The sequence below is a fragment of the Panthera leo genome, chromosome C1 (assembly GCF_018350215.1).
Source record: "Panthera leo isolate Ple1 chromosome C1, P.leo_Ple1_pat1.1, whole genome shotgun sequence".
Lineage (NCBI taxonomy): Eukaryota > Metazoa > Chordata > Mammalia > Carnivora > Felidae > Panthera > Panthera leo.
Window position 1 is genome coordinate 894085 of NC_056686.1, and position 22766 is coordinate 916850.

The following is a 22766-nucleotide window of genomic DNA, read 5'->3' on the forward strand; positions in this document are numbered from 1 at the left end:
GAAAGAATTCAAATCACTACTTTGTTTTTTTGAGAGAGAGTGAGCGGGGGGAGGGGCTGGGAGGGAGGGAGAGAGACAGAATCCCAAGCAGGCTCCATGCTGTCAGTGCAGAGCCCAATTCGGGGCTCGATCCCACAAACTGTGAGATCATGACCTGAGCCGAAATCAGGAGTCAGACATTTTACTGACTGAGCCACGTAGGCATCCCCAAATCACTACTTTAAAAAACACAAAATAGAAGAATGGAATTCTGACTTCTCCACATTAAATATGACCATTTTTTTTAAGTTTATTTATTTTGATAGAGAGAAAGCATGAGTGGGCAGAGAGGGAGGGAGAAAGAAAATCCCAAGCAGGCTCTGCACTGTCAGCACGGAGCCTGAGGCAGGGCTCGAACCCACAAACCGTGAGATCGTGACCTGAGCTGAAGTTAGATGCTTAACCTACTGAGCCACCCAGGTGCCCCTACACGTGACCAATTGTACTTGTGTGTCTATTTAACTCGTGTAGAAAAATTCTGAGTGGCCAAGTTCGATTGTGCATTGGTTCTCAGGGCCTTGATTACTGAGAACAGCATCCCAGCTAAGCCCTGTTTCCTGTGGGCCCGTCCTCTGTCTAAGCAGACAGACAACCTCAGGCGACTGCAAGTAGTTTGCTTTTGATCTTTTCTGCCAAGTTTCCTCAGCTTCTCAAATGAATAGATTCCATCTGAAAATCATAGCGTTAATAATTACATCCTGAGCTCGAGAAAATTCTGTGTCCCTGCCATTTCTCTATTTGGTGCATTTTTCCCCAGGAAAATAATAAAGCAACCTCACAAATATATCAGGCAGGGATTTTAAATTTAGCTAGTGCTGTTTCCCCTCCCGGATCCCTATGACTCACCTCTACCTCCCGGGGCCCATCCTGCTGCCAGGATGGGTTCAGGCCAGCTCTCCGCCCAAGCTGTAGACTTAGTGCCGTCCCTTCCCTTTTGCTGTGAGCACCCGGCAAAGTGATTACCCCAAAAGGTAAATAATACAAAAAAGCTGCAGGCCGATGATTTCAAGAACCAAATAGACCAGCAGGCCACACTTTTGTGGCTTTTCTAGATGCAGCCTAGGGCATTGGTGTGCTCTGTCCCGGGGAAGTGTTGCCCGTGACTCCCGGGGACTAACTAAGGAGACGGTTTCCATACCTTCCAGGGCCAAATGCATGATTGTCCTGCTCAGTGCCATATGGGGAGAGCATGACGCCTCCCTGCACAGGAGAAAGAGACAGACGTCACTGCCCTGAGCTTGAAACCAGAGGGCTCTGCATGGGTCCTGCCTGACGGAGAGGTCACCATGTCGAAGGGAGGCCATGGAGAAGTTAAGTAGATGTGCAGGGATCAAATACGTTAGGTTTGAAATTTGAGTGTCTTTTTTATCTTCATTCCTGTGGTCTGGCACCAGGCCTCCTGTTCTGTGCTCTTGGTGGTACCAAGAAAGGGGCTGGGGCTGTCGGGGCGTCTGGGGAAACAGCACAGACCTCATCTGAAACAGAGAGCCTTCCACTGGGGGAGACCTCTTCTTACGGATTTCGAGTTTCATCAGAGTCGTACTTGTAGGCTGGGTTCTCCCCCCCCCCCCCCATAACAGGCATGGAATTAACACAGGGAGTAACCTACATATTTTCCAGAGAAGGGAGGTGGCCTGACCCAGACCTCTGACTCGGGGAGCATTTCCTGAATCCTCCAAGGGAGGGGAGAAGTAGGCTGTTTCCATTTCACAGGTGTGGATGATGCTATAGTCCGGGGCTCGCCTCAGCCAGGCCGGTGGCTGGCCAACGCAGAACCAAGGGCCTGTTTCCTGACCTTTGGTGGGGCTGCCCTGCATTGGCTCTCTGTTCTGGGGCAGCTGGAGCTTGTCTGAATGGGGCTGAGAATGAAAAAGGGGGGGCACTACCCGGTTACATCCAGAAGTGGCCAGAAGCTAATTTTCAAAAAACTTGAAGCAGGAATAATGAAAATCCCCATTCTTCAGATCCAAACAGACCAATCAGGGGCAATGGAGAACTAGAATGAAGCTTGCAGACTCTGGGGAAGAAATTAAGCATTTCGACTGAAGGTCACTAAATATCCTGGTTACTCTGGACAGAGCTGCTTCCAGAGAGATCTGCGGGAGGCGCACCATACGGCAGGTGGCAGGTCGGGTGTGTGCCCGGCACTTCCTTCCCTCTTTCTCTATTCACGGCTTTGAAACATGCTTGCCTCCAGGGCTTGAGGAAGATGAGGCGATTTGGTGAGAAAACAGCCAGAGCTATGGCTAAAGTACCCGTCCAGTACAGCTTTGCAGTGGAAGGTTTAAGGTTAATTTTATGCCTCAGGTAATAGAGGCAAGTGAAGAAAACAGCGATAGAGTCTGGTTCACCTTGAACTAATTGAATCAAGTGATTCAAGGTTAATACTATTTCTCAGAGGCTGTCAGCCCCTGGACCTTCTCAAATACAGAAAGGGGTGTGTGGGTGAGCCCCGCCTGGCTGCCTGACCAGTACAGAGATCAAAGCTTGGGACTGAAAGGCAGAAACCCCGAGCAGCAAAGGTGCTGCTGACCGGGCTCATTTTGCTAGCTTTTGGAGACTCTGAGCCTGTGTCCTTTCCTACATTTATTAAGCACTTGTTACGTGCCAGAGGCTTAGACATGAGGGGTTCTGTGAGGAAACAAGCAGATAAGATCCCTGTTCCGGTGGGGGAGTCATAACAGTGCCAGTGGGTGCTCACAGCCCGTGCTCCGTGCCAGGCCGTCCTCTGGACACTTTGTGAGGGATGAACTCCTTACTCTCCCAAAACGTGTGCAGAAGGACCCCCAGGAATGAGGCCAGGAGGCCCCAAGGCTTGTCCAGAGCACACGCACATATGTGCAGCGTGTGATCATTCTGGGATCAGTGCTTCCATACCCAAAGAGGGCTGGCACAGCCCTGCAGGGAGGCGTTCACGCTGAGAACTGACTGGCTCTCTTAGGGCCCGTTCCTGGCTTCAGGATAGAAAGCTGGGAACCAGCCCCATCCTTGGACACTTGGCACTCAAGACTGTGCTGGAAATTCCCAGCAGCAAAGCCCTTTCTCCCTGCCCCTTTCTGGCCAGCGTCTGCAGTCATGGGAGCAGACTTAATGCCCTCCGGGACAAGTTTGCCCGTTCTTAGTGTTTGCATGGGAATTCACTTTCTGTTGTCAGCTGATATGGAGTCCAAAAGTGAATAAATGAGACCCAACAGAGATTAAAGTTTGTGATGTCTTTTGAGGGGAATTGCGCACAACTTCTGTTGGAAAGAATTAAAATAGAGAATGCTTAGGGCCTTGACTTCCTCAGCGCTTCGCGGGCCGCAGAGGGCAGATGTCACCTTCCTTACAGCCCAGCCATCTGCAGTGCCCTTCCAGAGGCCGGCACAGGTGTGACGGAGCCTGACCAGGCGGGACAGAGAAGTCGCTGCATCCTGTGACCAGGACCTCAGCCAGAGGAGCAGCCGCACTGCCCCCCACCCCCCCACTTCCCTCCCCGTCAGGCCGACCCAGTGGGGGCAGTGGTCGCTCGGGCTCTGGCTCTGCCGCGAGTGTGAGGGGCTTGGAAGGAGCTGCGGGTTGGAGGGCGGGGGTCTCTCCCAGTAGCCGGTAAGGCGCAGGAACGCTAGCCCCCTCCCGGCACCCGCCAAGTCTCCGGGACCTGTGACCCCCACGAACAGCCCCGGGACGACGTTCACCGCTCCCGTCTGTCTGCAGGCGCCTGGCCAGGCAGCGGGAGGCTGCGACCAAGCGGGTCGTGGGCCTGGGTCGCCTCCCTGGCAGCGGTGGTGCGACGGGGAGTGCGGGACCCCCCCCTCCCCGGGCCCGGAGCGCGGCCCGCCAGGGAGGGGGGCGCGGCCAGGCCGGGCGGGAGCCCGAGGCGGGGCAGGGCTGCGTGGCCCAGGGGCGGGGAGGAATCGGCGCGGCTCCCAAGTGCGGCGGGGGCGCGGCGGCAGGTGGGGGCGGACGGGCGGGGCGGCCCGGTTCGGGGCGGGGCGGGCTCCGGGCTCCGCGCTCGGTCCGCCCTCGCGCCCGCGCCGCGCGCCCTCCCCGCTCCCCGCCCCGCCTGTGCCGCTGCCGCGGCCGCCGGGAAGAACTTCGCGAGCGCCCGCGACCGGCCGGACCCCGGCGCCGCCCCCGGTCCCCGCCGAGCGCCGAGGCCATGGACGCGCTGGCCTGGCTGCTGCCCCCGCTCCTGATGCTCTGCGCGCAGCAGCACCGCGGCGCCAGGTGAGCGAGCCGGGTCCGCGCGGCGCCCGGGGCCGCCCTCGGTCTTCCTCCCCGCCCCCACCCCGTCTACCCCCGTCTTCACCTCCCCCGTCGACTCCAGTCTTCGTCCCCCCTCTCCCCGCGAGCACCCCACCCCCACCCCATGTCCCCCGCGGGCCCCTAGCTCCGGACTCACCGCTGCCCTTGGGGCCGCCCCCGGGTGCTGTCCGCCGTCCCGGTGCTGAACCGGCGCCGCCGAGCTGCGCGCGGACGTGGGAGCCGCTCCCAATTCCCGCCCCCCACCCCCCCCGGCCCCGGTGCCTGGGCTCGCGTGGGGTCCTCGGCCCCAGCGGCACCTGGCCGGTCCCTGGCTGCTGGTGCCCCTCCAGGCGCGGGCTGAGCGCTCGGCGCGGCACGAGCTGCAGGGAGGAAGACAGGAACCATCCCGCGGACACGGGGGAGGAGGCTCCCCTTCCCCATGGGAGCCGAGCTGCACAGACACGCTTCCGCTGCAGCCCGCAGGGCTGGGGGGACGGCATGAGGGCTGTGTGTGGTCGCTAGAAAGTTCGGGCCCAGGACGCTGTGGAGTCTCCTTCCAGGGGCCATTTCAAATGGCAGCCACTCAACTCTGGAGCATGCAGGTGGGAAGGAGCGAGCTGCCTCTGGGGGTGGGGGGCGGTGAGGGGGTGGAGGACAGAGAAGACTCAGGATTTCTAACTGCTGGGGGAGGGGAGGAGGGCTCTGTCTCCCCAAGGAAGGAAAAGGCTAAGAAGGAGGGTCCCCATGGATTGTGGCTTCCTCCCTTTGGCTTCTAGGGACCAGTAGGGTCCCCAACGTCTTCTCTGTTCTCTGGGGACTTGAAATGGGCTCCAGGTAGTCTGGCATCCCATGGCCATATGCCCGCCACCTTCCTGGGAGTTGTGAGGGCCCTTTTTGAAAATCATCTTAGTGCATGGGCTGCAGACAACCAGAGCAAATACAGCACACCCCTCTGCCCCCCAGCATTCCGGACTTCTGGGCAATCAATTGCTGTCAAAGGCCTTAGAAACTGGAAATGGTTGAACATCAGCCTGTGTTTGGGCTGTAGGCACTCAGGCAGCATGTGACACGGAGGTGGGGGGATGTGGTCAGAATGTCCTTGATTGTGGGGTGGGGGGCAGAGCCAGGAAGGTCTGAGTCTGGCCATAGGGTGGTCATTGTGCCGGAGGTCACCGGCAATGTTGATCTGCCCCTGTCCTCGGAAGGCTTCATTCTCTTATCCAGCTCCATGGCCCTTTTCCCTTTTCCTACTTCAAGGTAAGGGGAAGGGCAAAGCATTGAGGCGTGGCCGTGGATGTATGTGCTGGAGGCCTGGGATCAGCTGTTGGTCCAGCACAGCCACGTAGCTGTGATTCTGGAGTCCAAGCTGCTCTGAACCTCAAAGCCTCAGCCCAAGTTTGACGCCAAAACTCATTTGGTGGCCAAGCCTGTTCTGCTCTGACGTGAAGCTCATTCACCCTACTTTTGGGACCTGTTTGTACTTTCCTGCTGGGAAATTCTCCAGACCACCCCCGCCCCCATCCCAAGTCCATATGTACATTATATCGCCTTTCTAAAAACTGAAACATCCTGGTCTCTGTCCCACATCTGGCTTGGAAGTGGGGGTAACGGGTGTGCCCGTCTGCCCGTGCAGGAAGGCTGGAAGGCTGTGGCCCCGGCCGGAAGGAGAGCCTCTGGGCTTTGTGGGCCTTGGCGGGAGACCTTCAGACAGTGTAGTGCTGTCAATCTGGCACCTCCTCCCCTGCCAGCTTCCTATCCCTCCACCCTCCACTCCAGAAGCAGGTCAGCACCCTCCTTTCCCTCGGTCTCCGGGTCCTCACATCCGGAGTGGTAGGGGGACAGGAGATACCTGTCCTGGCTGCCGCTGCTCAGGTCACATCCTGAGCTTCCCAGCAGGAAAGTCTCGGTGGGTTAGAATAAATGTGCTGTGCAGCGTTTGTGGGTTGGGTCAAAGCTGTGCCTTCCCTGAGTCTGAAGACCCACTCATGTGGCAGGGGCCCGAGCTTGCCGGCTGCACCCTTGTGGGTGGCCCTCTGGATTGCTGGCACCTCCACCTCCCTGGAGAAGCTGTGTGTGTGGCTCCTGCTTTGCTAGCTCACCGTGCGACTGTCGTGCTGTTCCTCTTATCCTTGGTAACTGAGGGGCCAGCGTAGCTAGTGCTGCTCCGAGAGCAGAGTTGCCAGGGACTGTGGGCTTGTGTGTGCACGCTGGAAGGGTCCTTGCAGGGAGGAGGGCCCCACCGCCTTGCTCAGCTGCACCCATCTTTCCTCTCTGGCCCCAGGGGCACGGACAAGTGACAAGGGTGGGCTTGTTTACTCGAGGGGCCAGTCGAGGGAGGGAGGCCTGATGGCGCCCAAGCAGCCGCCGCCAGTGTTTCATGGTGCCCACTTCACCCCAGGAGTTTGAGCATGTGTCTCTGAGTTTCTCTGTCTGCACAACGGGAGCCCCCACCCTAGGCCATCTTGGGTTTCAAGGCGACCAGATGAGGCAGAACCTCTCCCGCAAGGTGCCGATCAGAGGTACCACAACCTCCCCCACATAGAGTGTGTACCCCGTCCACTCCTTTACCTGCCCACCTAAACCGTGGGAGGAAAGCAGGGCTCTCCAGCACCCGGGCTAGCATTAGTACATCCTCCTTGGATGGCCCTCGACATCTCTTCACAGCTGGAAAAATGAACAGCCCCTGTGCTAGGTGAGGAGTGACACGGGGCAGGGAGTCCGTTCCCTTCACACCTTCTAGGGGTGGCAAAGTCTAGGAAATCCACTGGCATCCTGCCACTTCAAGGTGAACTTTGTGGCCGGGGGTTTACCTGTGGCCTTGCCTTGTGCCCGGGAGTGGGCATGGGACCCAGCTGAGGGAAGGGGCGCCTGCCTGTGCCACCACCCTGAGGCCGGGGACGGATGGTATGTCTCCCGACAGCCTTGTTCCCGGCAGGCGAGCCGCTGCCGCAAGATGGCAGCTGGGCCAGTCCAAAAATAAAACCTAATTCGAGTCCCTTTACGTCTGATCGTTAGGGTGACCTCCATTTGCACTTTTCATTGTGCTTTACTTGGGTCCAGGACTTCATTCAGTTCCTTCTTATACTTTGTTAGCAAATCACCGGCCCTACCCCCACCCTGGACCAGACCGGGACGTGGCCTAGAGGCCCTAAGGTGGTCCTACGGGATAGGTCAGGGGTTTGTGAGTGTCCTTAGCTAGGGAGCTTCTGGTTCAAGTTTGACCTTCTTCCAAGGACCAGCGTGTGGGACAGAGGAGGGGCTGGGTGCCCAGCTGCTGGTGCTTCCCTAACCCAGGCAGCCTTCCAGGTGTTTGAGAACCCACCTGTGAGTACAGCGTCATTACAGATAACACAAGAGAGTTATTCTCGAATGCCCTCCTGAATGCCCCCCTCACTTCCTGCCTGACTGTGGATGGGCCTTGCCCTGTGGGCGGGAGGGGGTGGCTGTGTGACTTCCTGGGGCCTGCAGTAACAAGTGACCACAGGCTAGGGGGCTTAATAGACATTTATTCCTTCCCAGCTCTGGAGGCCAGAAGCCCAAGATCAAGTCCGAGGGCAGGGTTGATTCCTTCCGGAGGGTTCTGGGGAGGATCCATTCCATGCTTCTCTCCAGCCCTTGGTGTCCCCTGGCTTGTGGCTGCATGTCTCTGGTCGCTGCCTCTGTTGTCACACATCCTTCTCCCTGTGCCTCTGCTTTCTCTTCTTATAAGGACACCACTCATTGGATTGAGGGCCACCCCAATCAAGCATGGTGTCATCTTAACTGATTATAGCCCAATTTCCAAATAAGGTCCCATTCTGAGGTTCTGGGTGGACGTGAGTTTTGGGTGACCCGGTTCACCCCAGGACAGGTAAGCACAAGGAGGGGTGGGTGGGTGGAGATGCTGGGGGGCTTTGGTCAGTCTGGTGTGTACAGGACACAAGATGCCACGTGTGGAACGCCCCTGCAGCCTTGCCAGAGACGACCAGCACAGGCTGTCATTTGGACTAGTCTGCAGCCACTGGCACGGCCCCAGCCACTCTGGGGTCAGGCTAAGCCTCAGGAGCACATGACAACTGGGGATCACTGCCACCAGTGCTGGGCCTGCCTGGAAAGGCACAGAGAGCGGGAGGTTGGCTCCAGCGTCCCCATGGGCCCTTAGCCTTGGCCTGGGTCAGGTGTGGGACCTCACCCATACCTCCTTCTCTCTGTTCTCACCTTCCTGGTCACGCAGCTCTTCTCCCAGGTCACCTCCTGCAGGACACTTTGCCATCGGAGGCTGAAAGGGGGGCCATGTGCCTTGTCAGGGTCCTCCAAGGCTCTTCATCCGGAGATCCCAGGGGTGGGGGCTCTGGGCTGGCCACCCTCCTCAAACCAGTTGTGGAGGGAGGCTGGGGACTCTGTGTGACCTGGAAGGCTCACTCAAGGCTAGGTGGGCCGGCGGAAGCTGAGCAGAGGCTGGTGGGTGAGGTGGCAGAGTCCTGGGGCTCCTCGTTTCTGGCAGGATTCACTGGGACTGGCCAGGTCCAGCCTGGAGGGACTCTCGCCGTGGTCTCCCCCGCCCACCCCTGGCTTAGGTGCCGAGGAAGGGAGCTGGGCTCCGTCCCTGGCACCCTGCCTGTGACCAGTGGGCCTTGCGTTTCCAGAGCAATGAATGATATTGGGGACTATGTTGGTTCCAATCTGGAGATATCCTGGCTTCCCAACCTGGATGGCTTGATAGAGGGCTATGCTCGCAACTTCCGGCCTGGCATTGGAGGTGAGGGCGGCCAGTGGGGGCACGGGGGAGTCTCCTGCGTCCGGCTGTGGGGGTGAGCCCTGCCGGCCCTGGGCTGGCTCCCTCGAGGGGTGCGTCTGCGGTCCCCAGGGCATGTGTCACACCTCGACGGTAGCCCCCCGCCCCCAGGAGACAGCTGGGAAGGTGGGTCTTCTCAGAAGGGTCTCGTGGCAGACTCTCCCCAACATGGTCTTCCCTGCAAAACCCTGGCTGACCCCTGTCCTGCCTGCCTGGGCTTGCACTGGGTGGGGAGCCTGGCTTCAGCCTCTTCCCTGCAGGGCCTCCTGTGAACGTGGCCCTCGCCATCGAGGTGGCCAGCATCGACCACATCTCGGAGGTGAACATGGTAGGTGCTGGTCAACCTCCACCCACCCCTGGCTGTGGGCCCCCACGAGAGGAGCGGGGCTGACGGCCAGTGGCCCTTCCCGCCTCCCACTGCAGGAATACACCATGACCGTGTTCCTGCACCAGAGCTGGCGGGACAGCAGGCTGGCCTACAACCACACCAACGAGACCCTGGGCCTGGACAGCCGCTTCGTGGACAAGCTGTGGCTCCCGGACACCTTCATTGTGAATGCCAAGTCCGCCTGGTTCCACGACGTGACCGTGGAGAACAAGCTTATCCGGCTGCAGCCTGACGGGGTGATCCTGTACAGCATCCGGTGAGCCCTGGACCGGCCCCCCCAAGATGCTCAGACGGGAGCCGGATGGGTCGTCCGTCCTCTGGCGGCGCCCCACACCACCTAGTAATGGCAGCTGCAGAGGTGGCCGCGGGAAGAAGCCCACGGATGCAGCTCTGTGGCCAACACGGTGCTTTTTGGTTTTCACGTGGGGGTGAAATTCACATAACATGCAACTCACCATTTCAACGTGAAGGACCCAGTGGCATTTAGCACGTTCTCAGTGTTGTGCCAACATCCCGTCTGGCTCCAGAAGGTCTCATTCCCCAGGAGGGAGACCCCACGCCCATTAGTGCTCGCTCTCCATCCGTCCGCCCGCCCCACTGACCTCACCTTCCGGATAAAGTGAATCATACAGCGCGTGACCTTCTGTGTCTGCCTTCTGTCCTTTGCCTAGCGCAGTGTCTTTGAGGGTCATGGTGTTCACCGGGATGTCATTTCTGTTTACGGCCGAGTAACCTTCCGCCACATGGTATCCACTCATCTGTCCGTGGACACCGGACCGTTTCCACTTTTTTGGCTATTGTGTGTTGAGCTGTCCCGAACATACATGTGCATGTATGGATATGTGTTTTCTGACCTGTGTCTTTTAAAAACAGAGTTAGCGGCCAACATTTTAAAAACCAGGAGATTAAAAAAATCTGGGGGGCGGGGCAGGAGGACCTCAGGATTTCGGGAGCTGGCCTCGCTCCTGGAGGCCTCACCAGCGTGTTGTCTGGGCAGAATCACCTCCACGGTGGCCTGCGACATGGACCTGGCCAAATACCCCATGGACGAGCAAGAGTGCATGCTGCATCTGGAGAGCTGTGAGTGCCCCTCCGGGGCCGGGCAGGGGGCTCTGCTCGGCAACTGTGCTGCGGGGGGAGAGGGGACTCGGGCCGCCAGGGACCTTTGCAGCCGGCCTGGCTCGGGGACAGGGAAGCGTCTGGGATAGGACCCGTGGAGCGAGGAGCCTGGGCTGAAGAGAAGGCAGAGAGGGAGCTGGAAGGCCTGGGCAGCCCGACCCTCTTCCCACGGGTCACAGACGGGTGTGCAGCCCAGACGAGGCATGTATTTGTGTCACCGAGCCAGCGTGACAGCCCCTGCGAGTCACCTAGAGATGGCGGCCTGCCCTTTGTCCAGCTCTCCTGGTCCTGTCTGCCGGCCGGAGGTTGGGCATGGCCACAGGCCTTCTCGACCCTGGCTGGGTGTCCTGTGCTGTCCCCTGTCCCCCGTGCCGGGGGACACCACCTGGGGCTCTCCTGCAGATGGCTACTCATCCGAGGACATCGTGTACTACTGGTCTGAGAACCAGGAGCAGATCCACGGGCTGAACAAGCTGCAGCTGGCCCAGTTCACCATCACCAGCTACCACTTTGCCACGGAGCTCATGAACTTCAAATCGGGTAACGCGGCTTCTCGCGGCCTCTTCTCGTGAGCCTGGCTCGCGGTCTTCTAGCACTTGTAACTAAGCCGTTAGTTGCCTCTGAGGACCCCCTGAGGATGCCCCTGGAAAAGCACTGATGGGCACAGGCTGCACCTGACCGAGGGACTCAGGGCACCACAGTGCGGATATGGGTCAGGCTTTCTCTGCCTTGTTCCTCGGTCCTTGGTTGCTTCCTGCAGGCTCTCAGTGCTTGCGGTTTGGGGGGGGGGGGGACACGAAGGGTGTGGGGCTCACCTGGGGCTGCCTTTGTCCTGACCCCTCCTGCCCCTTCCCAGCTCCTACTGCCTGCTCATTGGTGCCAGCCAGCCCAGCTGGCTCTTTCCTTTCGCTTGGCTGGGCTCCAGGGAGGGCTGGAAGAGCTGGCCACACTCCGGGAGAGTGCCCTGGGCCGGTGCAGCACTGGGATCTTTCTCCTCTCCTGCCTCCGGGTGGCCCTGCCTCTCTCCCAGGACAAGGCCCAGGGCACAGGAGACTCCTGATCCATCAAGCTGTGTGGGGAAAGTGGGGAAGGCAGGGGTCTGAGGCTTGAAGTGGTGCTCCCCTCCGTGCCTGCCAAGCCCTCCTCTCCACCCGCACGCCCTGCCCCCCGGTGCCACAGTGTGTGGTGGGTCAGGTCCCAGCAGGGAGTGTTTCTCCTGCAGCTGGTCAGTTCCCTCGGCTCAGCCTGCATTTCCACCTCCGGAGGAATCGGGGCGTCTACATCATCCAGTCCTACATGCCCTCCATCCTCCTAGTTGCCATGTCCTGGGTCTCCTTCTGGATCAGCCAGGCAGCGGTGCCCGCCAGGGTGTCTCTAGGTACGGGGCCCTGACCTTTCCTCCGAGGGAGCTGGTGAAAGGGCGGGAGCCCAGAAGCAGGACGCCAACCCTGCTACCCATGAGCCCATGTTTTGCCTTCCAGCCCCTTGTTCCAAGCCAGTGGCCAGCCAGGCCTGGTCACAAGAGTCTGAATTTCGCTTGGGCTTGGGGCAGGGGTGGGGAGGGCAGGGAAGTGGCAGGGGCCCCAGCAATGGCACCACCCATTCCCGGCAGGCATTACCACGGTGCTGACCATGACCACACTGATGGTGAGTGCCCGCTCTTCCCTCCCGCGGGCCTCGGCCATCAAGGCGCTGGACGTGTACTTCTGGATCTGCTACGTCTTCGTGTTTGCTGCCTTGGTGGAGTATGCCTTTGCCCACTTCAATGCTGACTACCGGAAGAAGCAAAAGGCCAAGGTCAAGGCCACAGAGCAGAGAACAGAGGTGAGGTTGAGCCTGTGGGCGCTCTTGTGTTCAGCACCAAGGACAGCCCCCCCCCCCCCATGCCCTTCACACACACCCCCACCCCGCCACCGACACAGAGGGGCAGTGCTGGTGGGGCCACTCTTCCTGGGACCAACTCAGGACCCTCTGCCTACTGCTCTGGGGGTTCGCTTGCCGCCCCCGGGCACAGGAGAGCAGGCCCTGCCTGCTGCTGCTCACAGCGACACTTGCTGAGGGACTCAGCCGTGGCCCGGGTGGGGGGTCCTGGAGCGGAGCCCGCCCTTGGCTCAGCCCTGCCCCGTCCCCCTATGCAGATGGACGTGAAGAATGCCATTGTGCTCTTCTCCCTGTCGGCCGCTGGCGTCACCCAGGAGCTGGCAGTGTCCCGCCGGCCCTGCCGCACGCCTGGGAACCTCATGGGCACCTACAGGTGTGTGGAGATGGAGACGGGGGAGGCCAAGAAGCGGGGCGGGCACCGCTCGGGGGGCCAGGGAGGCCTCCGTGGGCTTTTCAAGCCCATCGACGCAGACACCATCGACATCTACGCCCGCGCAGTGTTCCCTGCTGCCTTCGTGGCCGTCAATGTCGTCTACTGGGCGGCCTACACCATGTGAGGCTGCAGGTACCTCTCCTGGATAGGCTGCTTCACCTATCCCGGAGCCCACGGCCACCGGGCGAGAGGCTCTCGGGTGGATCTGCCCCCTCTGCCTGTTTCGAAGGGGGCGTGACAACAGGCCGCGTGAAACGAGAGGAAAGCCTCGGCCTCCCTAAGTACCCCAGGCGCTGTCCCCACCGTCACCTGGGAGACCACCCGGGGCTCTCCCACGCACCTCTCCTGCAGACCCCCGGCCCAGCTCCCCCTTAGCGGCAGGGTCCACCCGACCCAAGGCTGAGCCAGGCAGGCTCGTGGCCTCTGGGAAGCTATGCATTTGACTCACAAAACAATCCTGATTCCAGGCACTTGCTCTGTGGGCTTGGGACCGGGTCACGGGAGGAGGCTGGGAGTGGGCGGTGCTACTTTCTTGGTAAAGTGGTGGAGAAGGGGGTCCACGGGCCTTTGGTCCCAGCATGAAATAAAACAAAGCGTTTGGCTGCTGGCTGCATTCTCTGTTGCTGCGGCTGGGCCGTGGCCGCACCCTGGCTGCCCGGAGAGCTGTCCTGGAGCTGGGGGCTCCATGGGCTCGAGACAGAGGGGTTTGGAGCTGTGTCCCAGAGGCGAGCCATGTGGCCACGTCCTTGGGCCTTGGTGGGAGGGGCAGAGATGCAGGGTCCTGGAGAGAGGCTCGAGGAGTCACCCCCTCCCCCCTTGGTCTCTTGGTCCCGTGGCCAGGGTGCCATTACACTGCCTTCTCGGATGTGGCGATGGGTAAAAGGGGGCCACCGAGTCCCCAGTCCCCACCACGCACGTGGGGTGGCACGGTTGCAAGCAGGGTGATGGGAGTTGTTAGTCACTGGAGATCTGACAGGCAGCTCTTACTAAGGTGTCCGGGTTTTCCGTGGCACCAAAGCAAGGTGAGCCTTCACACTGGGAGGAAACAGAAGCGGCAGTGAGAGGACCGGACCGCTCTGCGGTCGCCGTGGAGCCCGGGAAGCCGGCTCCCACGGACAAGGTCAGCCAGGTCCGTGCCGTGCTGTGGTCAAGGAGGCAGCCGGGCAACTGCCCTGCTGGCCACGCGGCGCCCTCCTGGTGGGCCCCAGCCCGAGCCACCTCAAGGGGAGCATGACGATGACTCTGTGTGAATCAGACTTTGTGAATCGGGTGGTCCTACCATCCGCCTCCAGCCTGCACACACTGCCCAGGGCTCTGCAGTGTCTCCAGGCCCTGGGGACGGGATGCTAGAGGACGCCGCTCACAAAAGGGCTCAGTGGACCATCGAGGTCCAGGTGTTCCAGCACGGGGGTGCCGGGCAGCCGCTCCCAGAAGACCAAGGCTGCGTCCAAGGGCAAAGGAGGGGACTGGTCCATCTGCCCAAACCACAACCCGGCTTATCACCTCCACTTCCCCCGCCTCCACCTCCTCCTCCTCTTCCTCCTCCTCCACTTCCTCCATCTCCTCCTCTTCCTCCTCCTCCTCTTCCTCCTCCTCCTCCCCCTCTTCCTCCTCCTCCTCTGCTTCCTCCTCCTCTTCCTCTTCCTCCTCCTCTTCCTCCTCCTCCTCCTCCTCCACCTCCTCCATCTCCTCCTCTTCCTCCTCCTCCTCTTCCTCCTCCTCTTCCCCCTCTTCCTCCTCCTCCCCCTCTTCCTCCTCCTCCTCTGCTTCCTCCTCCTCTTCCTCCTCCTCCCCCTCTTCCTCCTCCTCCCCCTCTTCCTCCTCCTCCACCTCCTCCATCTCCTCCTCTTCCTCCTCCCCCTCTTCCTCCTCCTCCTCTGTTTCCTCCTCCTCTTCCTCTTCCTCCTCCTCTTCCTCCTCCTCCTCCTCCTCCTCCACCTCCTCCATCTCCTCCTCTTCCTCCTCTTCCTCTTCCTCCTCCTCTTCCCCCTCTTCCTCCTCCTCCCCCTCTTCCTCCTCCTCCTCTGCTTCCTCCTCCTCTTCCTCTTCCTCCTCCTCTTCCTCCTCCTCCTCCTCCTCCTCCTCCACCTCCTCCATCTCCTCCTCTTCCTCCTCCTCCTCTTCCTCCTCCTCTTCCCCCTCTTCCTCCTCCTCCCCCTCTTCCTCCTCCTCCTCTGCTTCCTCCTCCTCTTCCTCTTCCTCCTCCTCTTCCTCCTCCTCCTCCTCCTCCACCTGCACCTCTCCCCCTCCCTCTCCTCCTTTCCTTCCCCTCTTCCCCCTCCTCCCCCTGCTCCCCCTTTTCCTCCTCTCTGTCTCCTCCACCTCCACCTCCACCTCCACCTCCACCTCCACCTCTAGCTCCGAGGCCCTTTACCCCCTAAAGACCCCTTCTGGCACCAGGCTGCCACTTTGGGCCCCTGCTCTAAAAGACGAGGCTTCGGTGCTTGTTACAGTCATGCCAGGCCGTGGGATGGGCCAAGAAGCAAGACCTCCCGGATCCGACGTGACCAGGAGTGGCAAGCGGAGTGGACCTCGGGGCGAGGATCTGGGTCAGCCGGGGATCCGGGCCGCCTCTGGACAGCAGGGGGCTTGGGGGCAGCCAAGCTGGGCTAGCACCACGAACAGGGGCGGTGACGCCCAAGGGCAGTGGTCCCTTTCTCCCTCGCCGCCTCGCCCCGGCACCCTCTGGTCTGCGTGGCCCCACGCGGGGTCTCGGCTCCCCTCCTCCCCGGAGCCTGGAGAACTGCCTGGTGGTGAGGTGCTCAGGCCCCAGATGGTGTGCTGAAGGTGCCAGGCTGGGCTCAGGGCCACCCGCCCTCCCCTGGAGGCAACCCGGGTCCCGTCCCAAGTCTTTCATTCCACCAGAGGGGGCCGGGGAGGGTCAGCTCCATCTTCTGGGCCCCCAGGGGAGGGGCAGGTAGGTTCAAGTTCATGGAGCTGCCCCGCTCACCTGGGTGCAAGCCCCCTGCTGCTGGGATCTTGCCCCACCCACACCCGCCTCTCCTCACCTTCCCTGCTGCTTGCAGGCTGCCCTCTTTCCGCTGCACTTACCCACAGGGAGCTATTTAAAGCCGGCCTTTGTGACTGCCTCGGGCACCCACGCGCGAGGCCCACCCGGGCAGGAGCCTGCGCCTGGTTCCGCAACCAGCAATCACTCCCCCCAGCCTGCAGGCTGCTATTTCTGCCCACATATTTACAGGGCCAGAAAAAAGGGACGGGAAGGGCTGGCGCTTTTGAAACGCCGAGTTCTATTCCGGTGGTGATGACATGGGCAGATTGAAGGCCCGGGCGGATCAAGGTTTGCAGCTGAGAGGGGCCAGCTTGGGAGAGGGGTGTCAGCAGTTCCCGTGACAGAGGCATCTGGGCCCGGTGTGGGGCGGGGAGGCTGCCTCCAGATGCGCCTCGTTGCGGCACCGACAGTTTTCGGGGGCCGGCGGCTTCCTGGTCTGTTGTCTCCGGCGGAGGCCGGAAAGTGTGTTGGCCACACAGACCCTGAGATGCTTCCCTGAGGGCCGGGACGGCTCTTTCCTGCGGGGCCGGAGGGGCAGGGGCAGGGGCAGGGCCCAGCTCCACTCTCCGGCCTGTGGCGGGGGCAGGGCGAGCCTGCCGATGCAAAAGCAGAGCCTGGGACAAGGACTTCGGTACAGGGCATTTATTCTGGGGAGGTTACTTTCCCGGGGCCGCCGCAGACCGAGGGCTCAAAACAACAGAAATCTACCTTCTCACAGACTGGAGGCCAGACATCGGAGACCAAGGAGTCGGCAGGATTCGTCTCCTCCAGACGCTGTGGGGGGATGTGTCCCAGCCTCCTCCAGGCTCCTGGTGCTGCCGGAGGCCCTCGGCGTCTCTTATCTAAAGACGCAGCACCCCAGTCTCTGCCTGACGACACCGGCGTTTTCTCTGTGTGTCCTCTTCTTATAAAGGCACCTGTCATGGGATTTAGGGACCCTCAATGCAGTATGACTTCATCCTACCTCATTATAGCTGCAAAGACCTTATTTCCAAATAAGGACTGGGTAGACATGAGGTGGGGTGGGGGGCACTGTTTAAGCCTTTTGGGGGGGGGGGTGATGTCCCAGAGGCAGGAAAGGAGGAAGCAGGAAAGCTGGCCAGGTGCTCCAGCCGGAAGCACTCAGGTCCCTGCCCCACTGGGAGCCCCCGCCCAACATGTGGAATGTTCTGTGAATTGTCCTTCTGAAGCGTGAGGGCCACCTCCTGCCCCAGGGCCGCCGGCCTGCAAGCCCAGGCCCACCCTGCCCCCCCCCCCCCACCCCCGGAAAGCGCTAGAAGGGCTGCCGCTTCGGTCGATGCAGGGCAGGGGCTGACGCACAGCAGTGGGGACTCACGTCTGCTCAGGGCACCTCCGGCTCTTCGGGGTGGTGGCTGTCACAGTAGCCGACAGCGCTGTCACAGCGGCGACCCAGCTCAGCGGAAGGAGCCATCGTCCGCGCCCGCGGCTACAGGTGTTCCTGAGGCTGGAACCGAGGGTCACCCTCTCCCCTGCCGAGTCCCTGTAGTATCTCTCTGTCTTCTGGCAAGCAGGCGTCTCAGTGGGACACACAGAGTCCTGGCCACTTCCTGGGCACCAGGTCCGAGGAACAGAATATCCTCGATAAGGTGGACCCCGGAGAAGGTGCTCAGATGTGCGCTGTTCGAGATCCCCGTGCGCCACATTGCAACAGTGCGGGAGAGCTAGCGTAGCCGGAGAGCGGGACGGTGGCTGCGGACGGCTGCCCGGCCTGCGCGAGGGCCGCAATGTTCGGTCCTCATCGGCGGAGGCGGAGAAGACCCTCAGCAGCTCAGTCTGCGCACCCGCGGCGGGGGACGCGCTGGGCGGGCACCGTCCCCAGCACCACGGCAGCTGGAGCCACTGCTGCCCTCCTCCTGGTCTGTTCAGAGCCGACACCGGTGAACTGAATGGGAATATGGGGGGGGGGGGGTGTCTTTGAGGTTGGCATTGACATCCGTACCTTCTACCTGGACGGGTTTTGTTAAGTCCTCCCCCCGCCCCGTACCTGTGAGTGTGATGCTATTTGGAAGTAGGGTCTCTGAAGATGTAATCAGGATGCACGTAAAGAGGAGGTCAAACTGGGTTGGGGGGGGGGTCCTAAATCCAACCACTGGTGTCCTTATATGGGAGACACAGAGACACGCAGAGAGGAAGGGCTGTGTGAAGACAGAGGCAGAGGTTGGACTGACGTGTCTATAAGCCAAGGGTCACTGAGGCCTGACGGCAACACGGGAAGCTGGGGGAGGGGCAAGGCACAGCCCCCCCGCCCCCCACCCCCCACCCCGTCCCCAAGGAGCCTCCAGGAAGACCAGTCTACTGGCGCCTTGGTCTCAGGCTTCTGGCCTCCAGACTGCGAGACGGTGAAGTTCAAGCCCCACAGTCTATGGTCTTTTCTTAGAGCAGCGTCGGGAAGCTAATACAAGCATCACTTTGCCAGGTATCCCCCTGAGATGAGGTGTTCTCTGGGACCCCTCCAACAAGCGGGACGTGAGACAGGGACACACGGTTCCCAGGTGGTTCGCTCGTAACGACCGCAAACCCGCGTCAGGTCCTACGCCTTCCCGTCAGGGCCCTGATCTCGGCATAGGAGATCGCCAAGGCCCCTTGTCATTCTTCTCTGGGATCTGTCACCCTTATGATTGCATCTTGGGCCCAATTTTCTGCACCATCTGCCCTCTGGCTGGAGGCAGCAGGGCTCCTTGAGATGCGTGGGCCTCCTGGCTTTCACAGCTCTCCGCAGTTGGCTCGGAACCCGTAACGGTGAGGGCTCTGAGGGCCGGTGATCACCACCCCACACCCCACCGGCGGGCGCCCTCTCGGTCACCATACTAGTGAGTGGCCCGGCCGCACGCACATGGCCAGTACCTGACGGCGGAGTCGGCTACAGGAGCTCCCGTGCACGTGGCCGCCCGACAGGGGATCCGGGAGGTCGCTGGGAGCCAGTGGGGAGAGGTGGAAAGGAGGAAAAGCGGGTGGGGTCCGTGTTCCTGAGCTGGCTGCTTGCGGGGCAGCTCACGTGCATGGGTGCGTGGTCCGCACCTCCCTGGAGACCCTCTGAGGAGCCACACGGAACCATCTTTCAAGGATCAGCCAATTCTCATGCCCCAGTGGTTGACAATTGCCCCCAAGGGCAGTAACTTCCCACCCTTTCGGGCTGCCTGGGCTGACCATGTCTGAGAAAGTCCTGGGGCAGCACAGTGGGTGGCAAGGAGAGCACTGGGGACAGGATCCTGCCGGTGTGCTTGAGGACCCTCTACCCCGCTGCTCTGAAATTAGAGGTGAGCCCAGGGCACCGAAAGCACCTACGACCAAGAAGTTAGGGATTTTCAGTGTAACAGATGTAGCCGTTGCTGGGGGGAGGGCAGGTAAATGTGCATCTCTCTCTCTCCTGGCTTTCTGAGTACGACTTCCCCTTGGTCGAGAAGTCCTAGTTGTTAGGAGCGTGGGCTCGGGGCGACCTGATAGCACTTCCCGTCTGCATAACCTTGGGCAAGTTATTTAACATCCCAGGGCCTCAACATCCTCATCTGTAAAATGGGATAATGACGGTACAGGACTGTCGTGAGGAGTAACTGGTGTCATCATAAATAAAAAGCACTTAGGGCGCCCGGGTGGCTCAGTCTGTTAAACGCTGGGCTTCAGCTCAGGTCACGATCTCACAGTTCATGAGTTCGAGCCCCGCGTCGGGCTCTGTGCTGACGGCTCGGAGCCTGGAGCCCGCTTCGGATTCTGTGTCTCCCTCTCTCTCTGCCCCTCCCCCACTGACATTCTGTCTCTCTCTCTTTCTGTCTCAAAAATAAACATTAAAATAAAAAAAATAAACACAGGGGCGCCTGGGTGGCGCAGTCGGTTAAGCCTCCGACTTCAGCCAGGTCACGATCTCGCGGTCCGTGAGTTCGAGCCCCGCGTCAGGCTCTGGGCTGATGGCTCGGAGCCTGGAGCCTGTTTCCGATTCTGTGTCTCCCTCTCTCTCTGACCCTCCCCCGTTCATGCTCTGTCTCTCTCTGTCCCAAAATAAATTAAAAAAAATAATAATAAACACATTATAAATAAACAAATAAATAAATAAAAATAAAAAGCACTTAGAACACTGCCTGATACTTTGTACCACTTAGTAAATGCGATTATTTTTTATTGGTTGGCCCCAGGCACCCACCCTGCCTGGTTGGGGGGGGGGTGATTCGTTTTGCTAAAGGAGAAATGCAAAGAGAAGGGCAGAGTTAGTATTTGGGTTTCGATATTCAAAATAGGATTTGCAGCAAGAAAATAGCCTCGCGATCCAGCTGTGCCTCGGAAATTTCCCTCTTTAAGCTCCCATTTGGCAGAGGAAGGGCAGTTCTAGGAGACTCAGATTTACTCCTCAGCGTGGCATAGCACAGGCTCCAAGGTCCGCCGTCCTGGGTGTGTGTGTGTGTGTGTGTGTGTGTGTGTGTGTGTGCGGCGGGGGGGCGGGGGGGTAAGGACTGATCCCGAGAAATGGGGAAAGCCTGGGGGGCTGTAGGAAGGAGGCATACAGAGGCTGGAGGAGGAAGGGGGCTCCCACAGGCTCACAGAAGCTGACTGCACATCCAACTCCAAGTTCAGTGACTTCACGCCGTGGAATTTAGTAAACACCATAATCAGGGCTCTGGTTTTCAGACAGCTGGTCTACCAGAATGGCACGTGATGTGTGCCGCGCAAGGGGAAGAGACACCCATCAAGGGCATGGCTGCTCCCTCTCTAAACTCAACACAGCTAAGAGGGGGGCATGGAGGGGTCAGACAGCTTGTCCAGCCTGCTCTCCTGAGCCTCTGCAGTACCCGTCCAGGCCGCACTGAGGTTGGGCGGCATGACCCCTGGGACAGAGGCTGGGGCTCCACCTGGGCCAAGGACAACCAGGCAGAGGCTTGCACGAGTCAGTAACCAGCACCTTACGGGAGGGCTGCTGGGCTCAGCCGAGTCAGGAAGCAGCACCCCGATTACCCACTGGGAGACCATTTTCTACGAGTCTTTGTGTTTCTGTACATCTTGTTGGCAAGATGCCAGTTGCCTTTTGTTCCGGACTTGTTGAGCCAACAGCTTGGAATTATCTCCCCTCCCGAGAAAGGGCAGGTGTTTCTCTGCCCATTATGAAATATCTGGGTTCTCTGAGCTCAGGGTTCGGTTCTTATAATGGAGCTCCCTGCGTGCCCACCTGGGCCACCCGTGTTCTCCTGTGGGACAGGGGCACGAGCAGACCGATGCCAAGTCACTGACGTCCATGCCACTCTCTGTGCCGTGAGTAATAAGGTCCTTTGTCTCTGAACCAGGACTCTCATGTCTTCTGACGGCCTCTGTGCCACTGAGGGCTCACAGTCCAGAAGATCCCTCAACTGTGGTTGCAGACAGGATGCCCAGCGGGGAGCTGACTGCTCTCACTCTGCAGGCCCCGGGCCAGTCACTGCACAGCGGGCCCAGCCAGGGTCTCGGGGCCCCTTCAGGCCACTGCCGTGAGCGAGCATCGGCCCTTCCCGCCACACGCAAACGCATCTCTGTGGGGGGAGGCGAGTGTGAAGAGAGGAGGGACACTGGGCAGGACTGAAGAGGCTGAATGCATCAACGGTTCCCATGAAAGCTTTAGGTGTTTTTTCCTGCTGCCGAGTGGACGGGGCTCTCGAGGAAGGCGGGACGGGGGCAAAAGTACCGAAGCAACGTGCTCTTCCCCGCCAGGTTGTTGAACGCCCTCTGCGAAGTCTCCCGGAAGGGGCTGAGAGCTGCCCCAGGCCGCCAGAGCAGAGGGGGCGCCCCGGGGCTGCCCGGGACCCCGCGGCACCAGCTGTGCCCCTTGGGTGCCGAGACGTCCTCGGGCGAACAGAATCACGGTGACAACCTGCCCTTTCCCGAGAGCTGAGCCAGGAGCCAGTGCTGTGCCTTCCGTGGTCGTCCCCTCCCACCTACAGAGTCCCCACGTCCCAGGAGAGGAACCTGAGGCCCAGCCAGGCAAGAAAGAGCTCCAGACCACGTGGTGGGAAGGATCCCAGCTGCTGCGGGCATCTGTGTCCCTGTGTCCTGAGAGTCTCCCAGGCCGGTGCCTCCTGCCCTCCTGAGCCAGGTCACCTGGCTCCACCCTAAAAGGGCCTCCCCCCTGCATGTACCACTCCATTTGGAAACACCTGATGGCCGGTCCTCCCAGGGGGTCCCGGACGCACAAGCATCTGGATGGGGCAGCCGTGGGCTTCACGTCCTTAGCCTGGGATGCCCCACTTTTCCCCAGGTGCCAAGGACACCGACACCCCCAGCACAGCCCTGGGGCAGCTTGAAGACCCAGCTGCAGACCCAGGAACGGTCAGGCACATGGGCTGGCTTCATCTGGGGGCTGGTGCCCTCAGTCAGCCTTGAAGACACGTCTCTCGGGGCTCCCCTGAGGCACTGGGACGAGGAGGTAGACAGATGTGCTCGGAGGCACCGGGGACCTTCTGTGGACGCCTGTCAGGTGCTGCAGCCCTCAAAGCCTTAGCCCTTCCCCAGGCGGCCGTCGCAGGAATTCAGTGGGGTCCTGTCCTGAGAGCAGTTTCTCAACTCCCCAGCTGTCCTGCCAGGGAGGGGTCGCTGGGGGGTGACGGGCGGGAATTGTCAGGGGTCAGCGCGTTGCCTCTGGGGATGGCAGCCTGGGCCCGGCCCATAGGAAGCTGCTGACCCCGGGTGACAAGGTCCCAGGGAGTCTTTTCCCCGCACGGGGACGCTGGGGTGCTTTCCTATGAGGGTGGCACCTGCCCACAGCCATCTGGGGCCACGGGCAGGGGTCCTGCCTTCTCCTGTCCTGGCAAAGCCACCCTGCCTGCGTGAGCGTGAGCCCACGTGTGCCACGTTAGATCTCAAAGGTCACGCGGGGCCTGCGGTGGGGCCTGCGGTGGACTTTGCCTCGGCTCCACAGCGG

The 22766-nt window shown here is 60.6% G+C and overlaps 1 protein-coding gene across 1 annotated transcript; it reads left to right on the forward strand.

Annotated features, from left to right (window-relative positions):
- Positions 1 to 4180: 4180 nt before the first annotated feature.
- Positions 4181 to 12985, forward strand: GABRD (gamma-aminobutyric acid type A receptor subunit delta). The gene is made up of 9 exons (XM_042952434.1): positions 4181 to 4248; positions 8892 to 9004; positions 9301 to 9368; positions 9464 to 9684; positions 10426 to 10508; positions 10950 to 11087; positions 11770 to 11925; positions 12160 to 12371; positions 12686 to 12985. Exons 1-9 carry the CDS (start codon positions 4181 to 4183, stop codon positions 12983 to 12985), a joined length of 1359 nt encoding a protein of 452 aa, XP_042808368.1.
- Positions 12986 to 22766: the final 9781 nt, after the last annotated feature.

Bases quoted from the DNA above. Each gene is read 5' to 3' on its own strand.
- GABRD (XM_042952434.1), top strand. From the start codon at position 4,181: ATGGACGCGCTGGCCTGGCTGCTGCCCCCGCTCCTGATGCTCTGCGCG. The intron at 9,005-9,300 runs GTGAGGGCGGCC...TCTTCCCTGCAG, and splicing joins CTTCCGGCCTGGCATTGGAG to GGCCTCCTGTGAACGTGGCC. The intron at 11,926-12,159 runs GTACGGGGCCCT...CATTCCCGGCAG, and splicing joins GCCCGCCAGGGTGTCTCTAG to GCATTACCACGGTGCTGACC.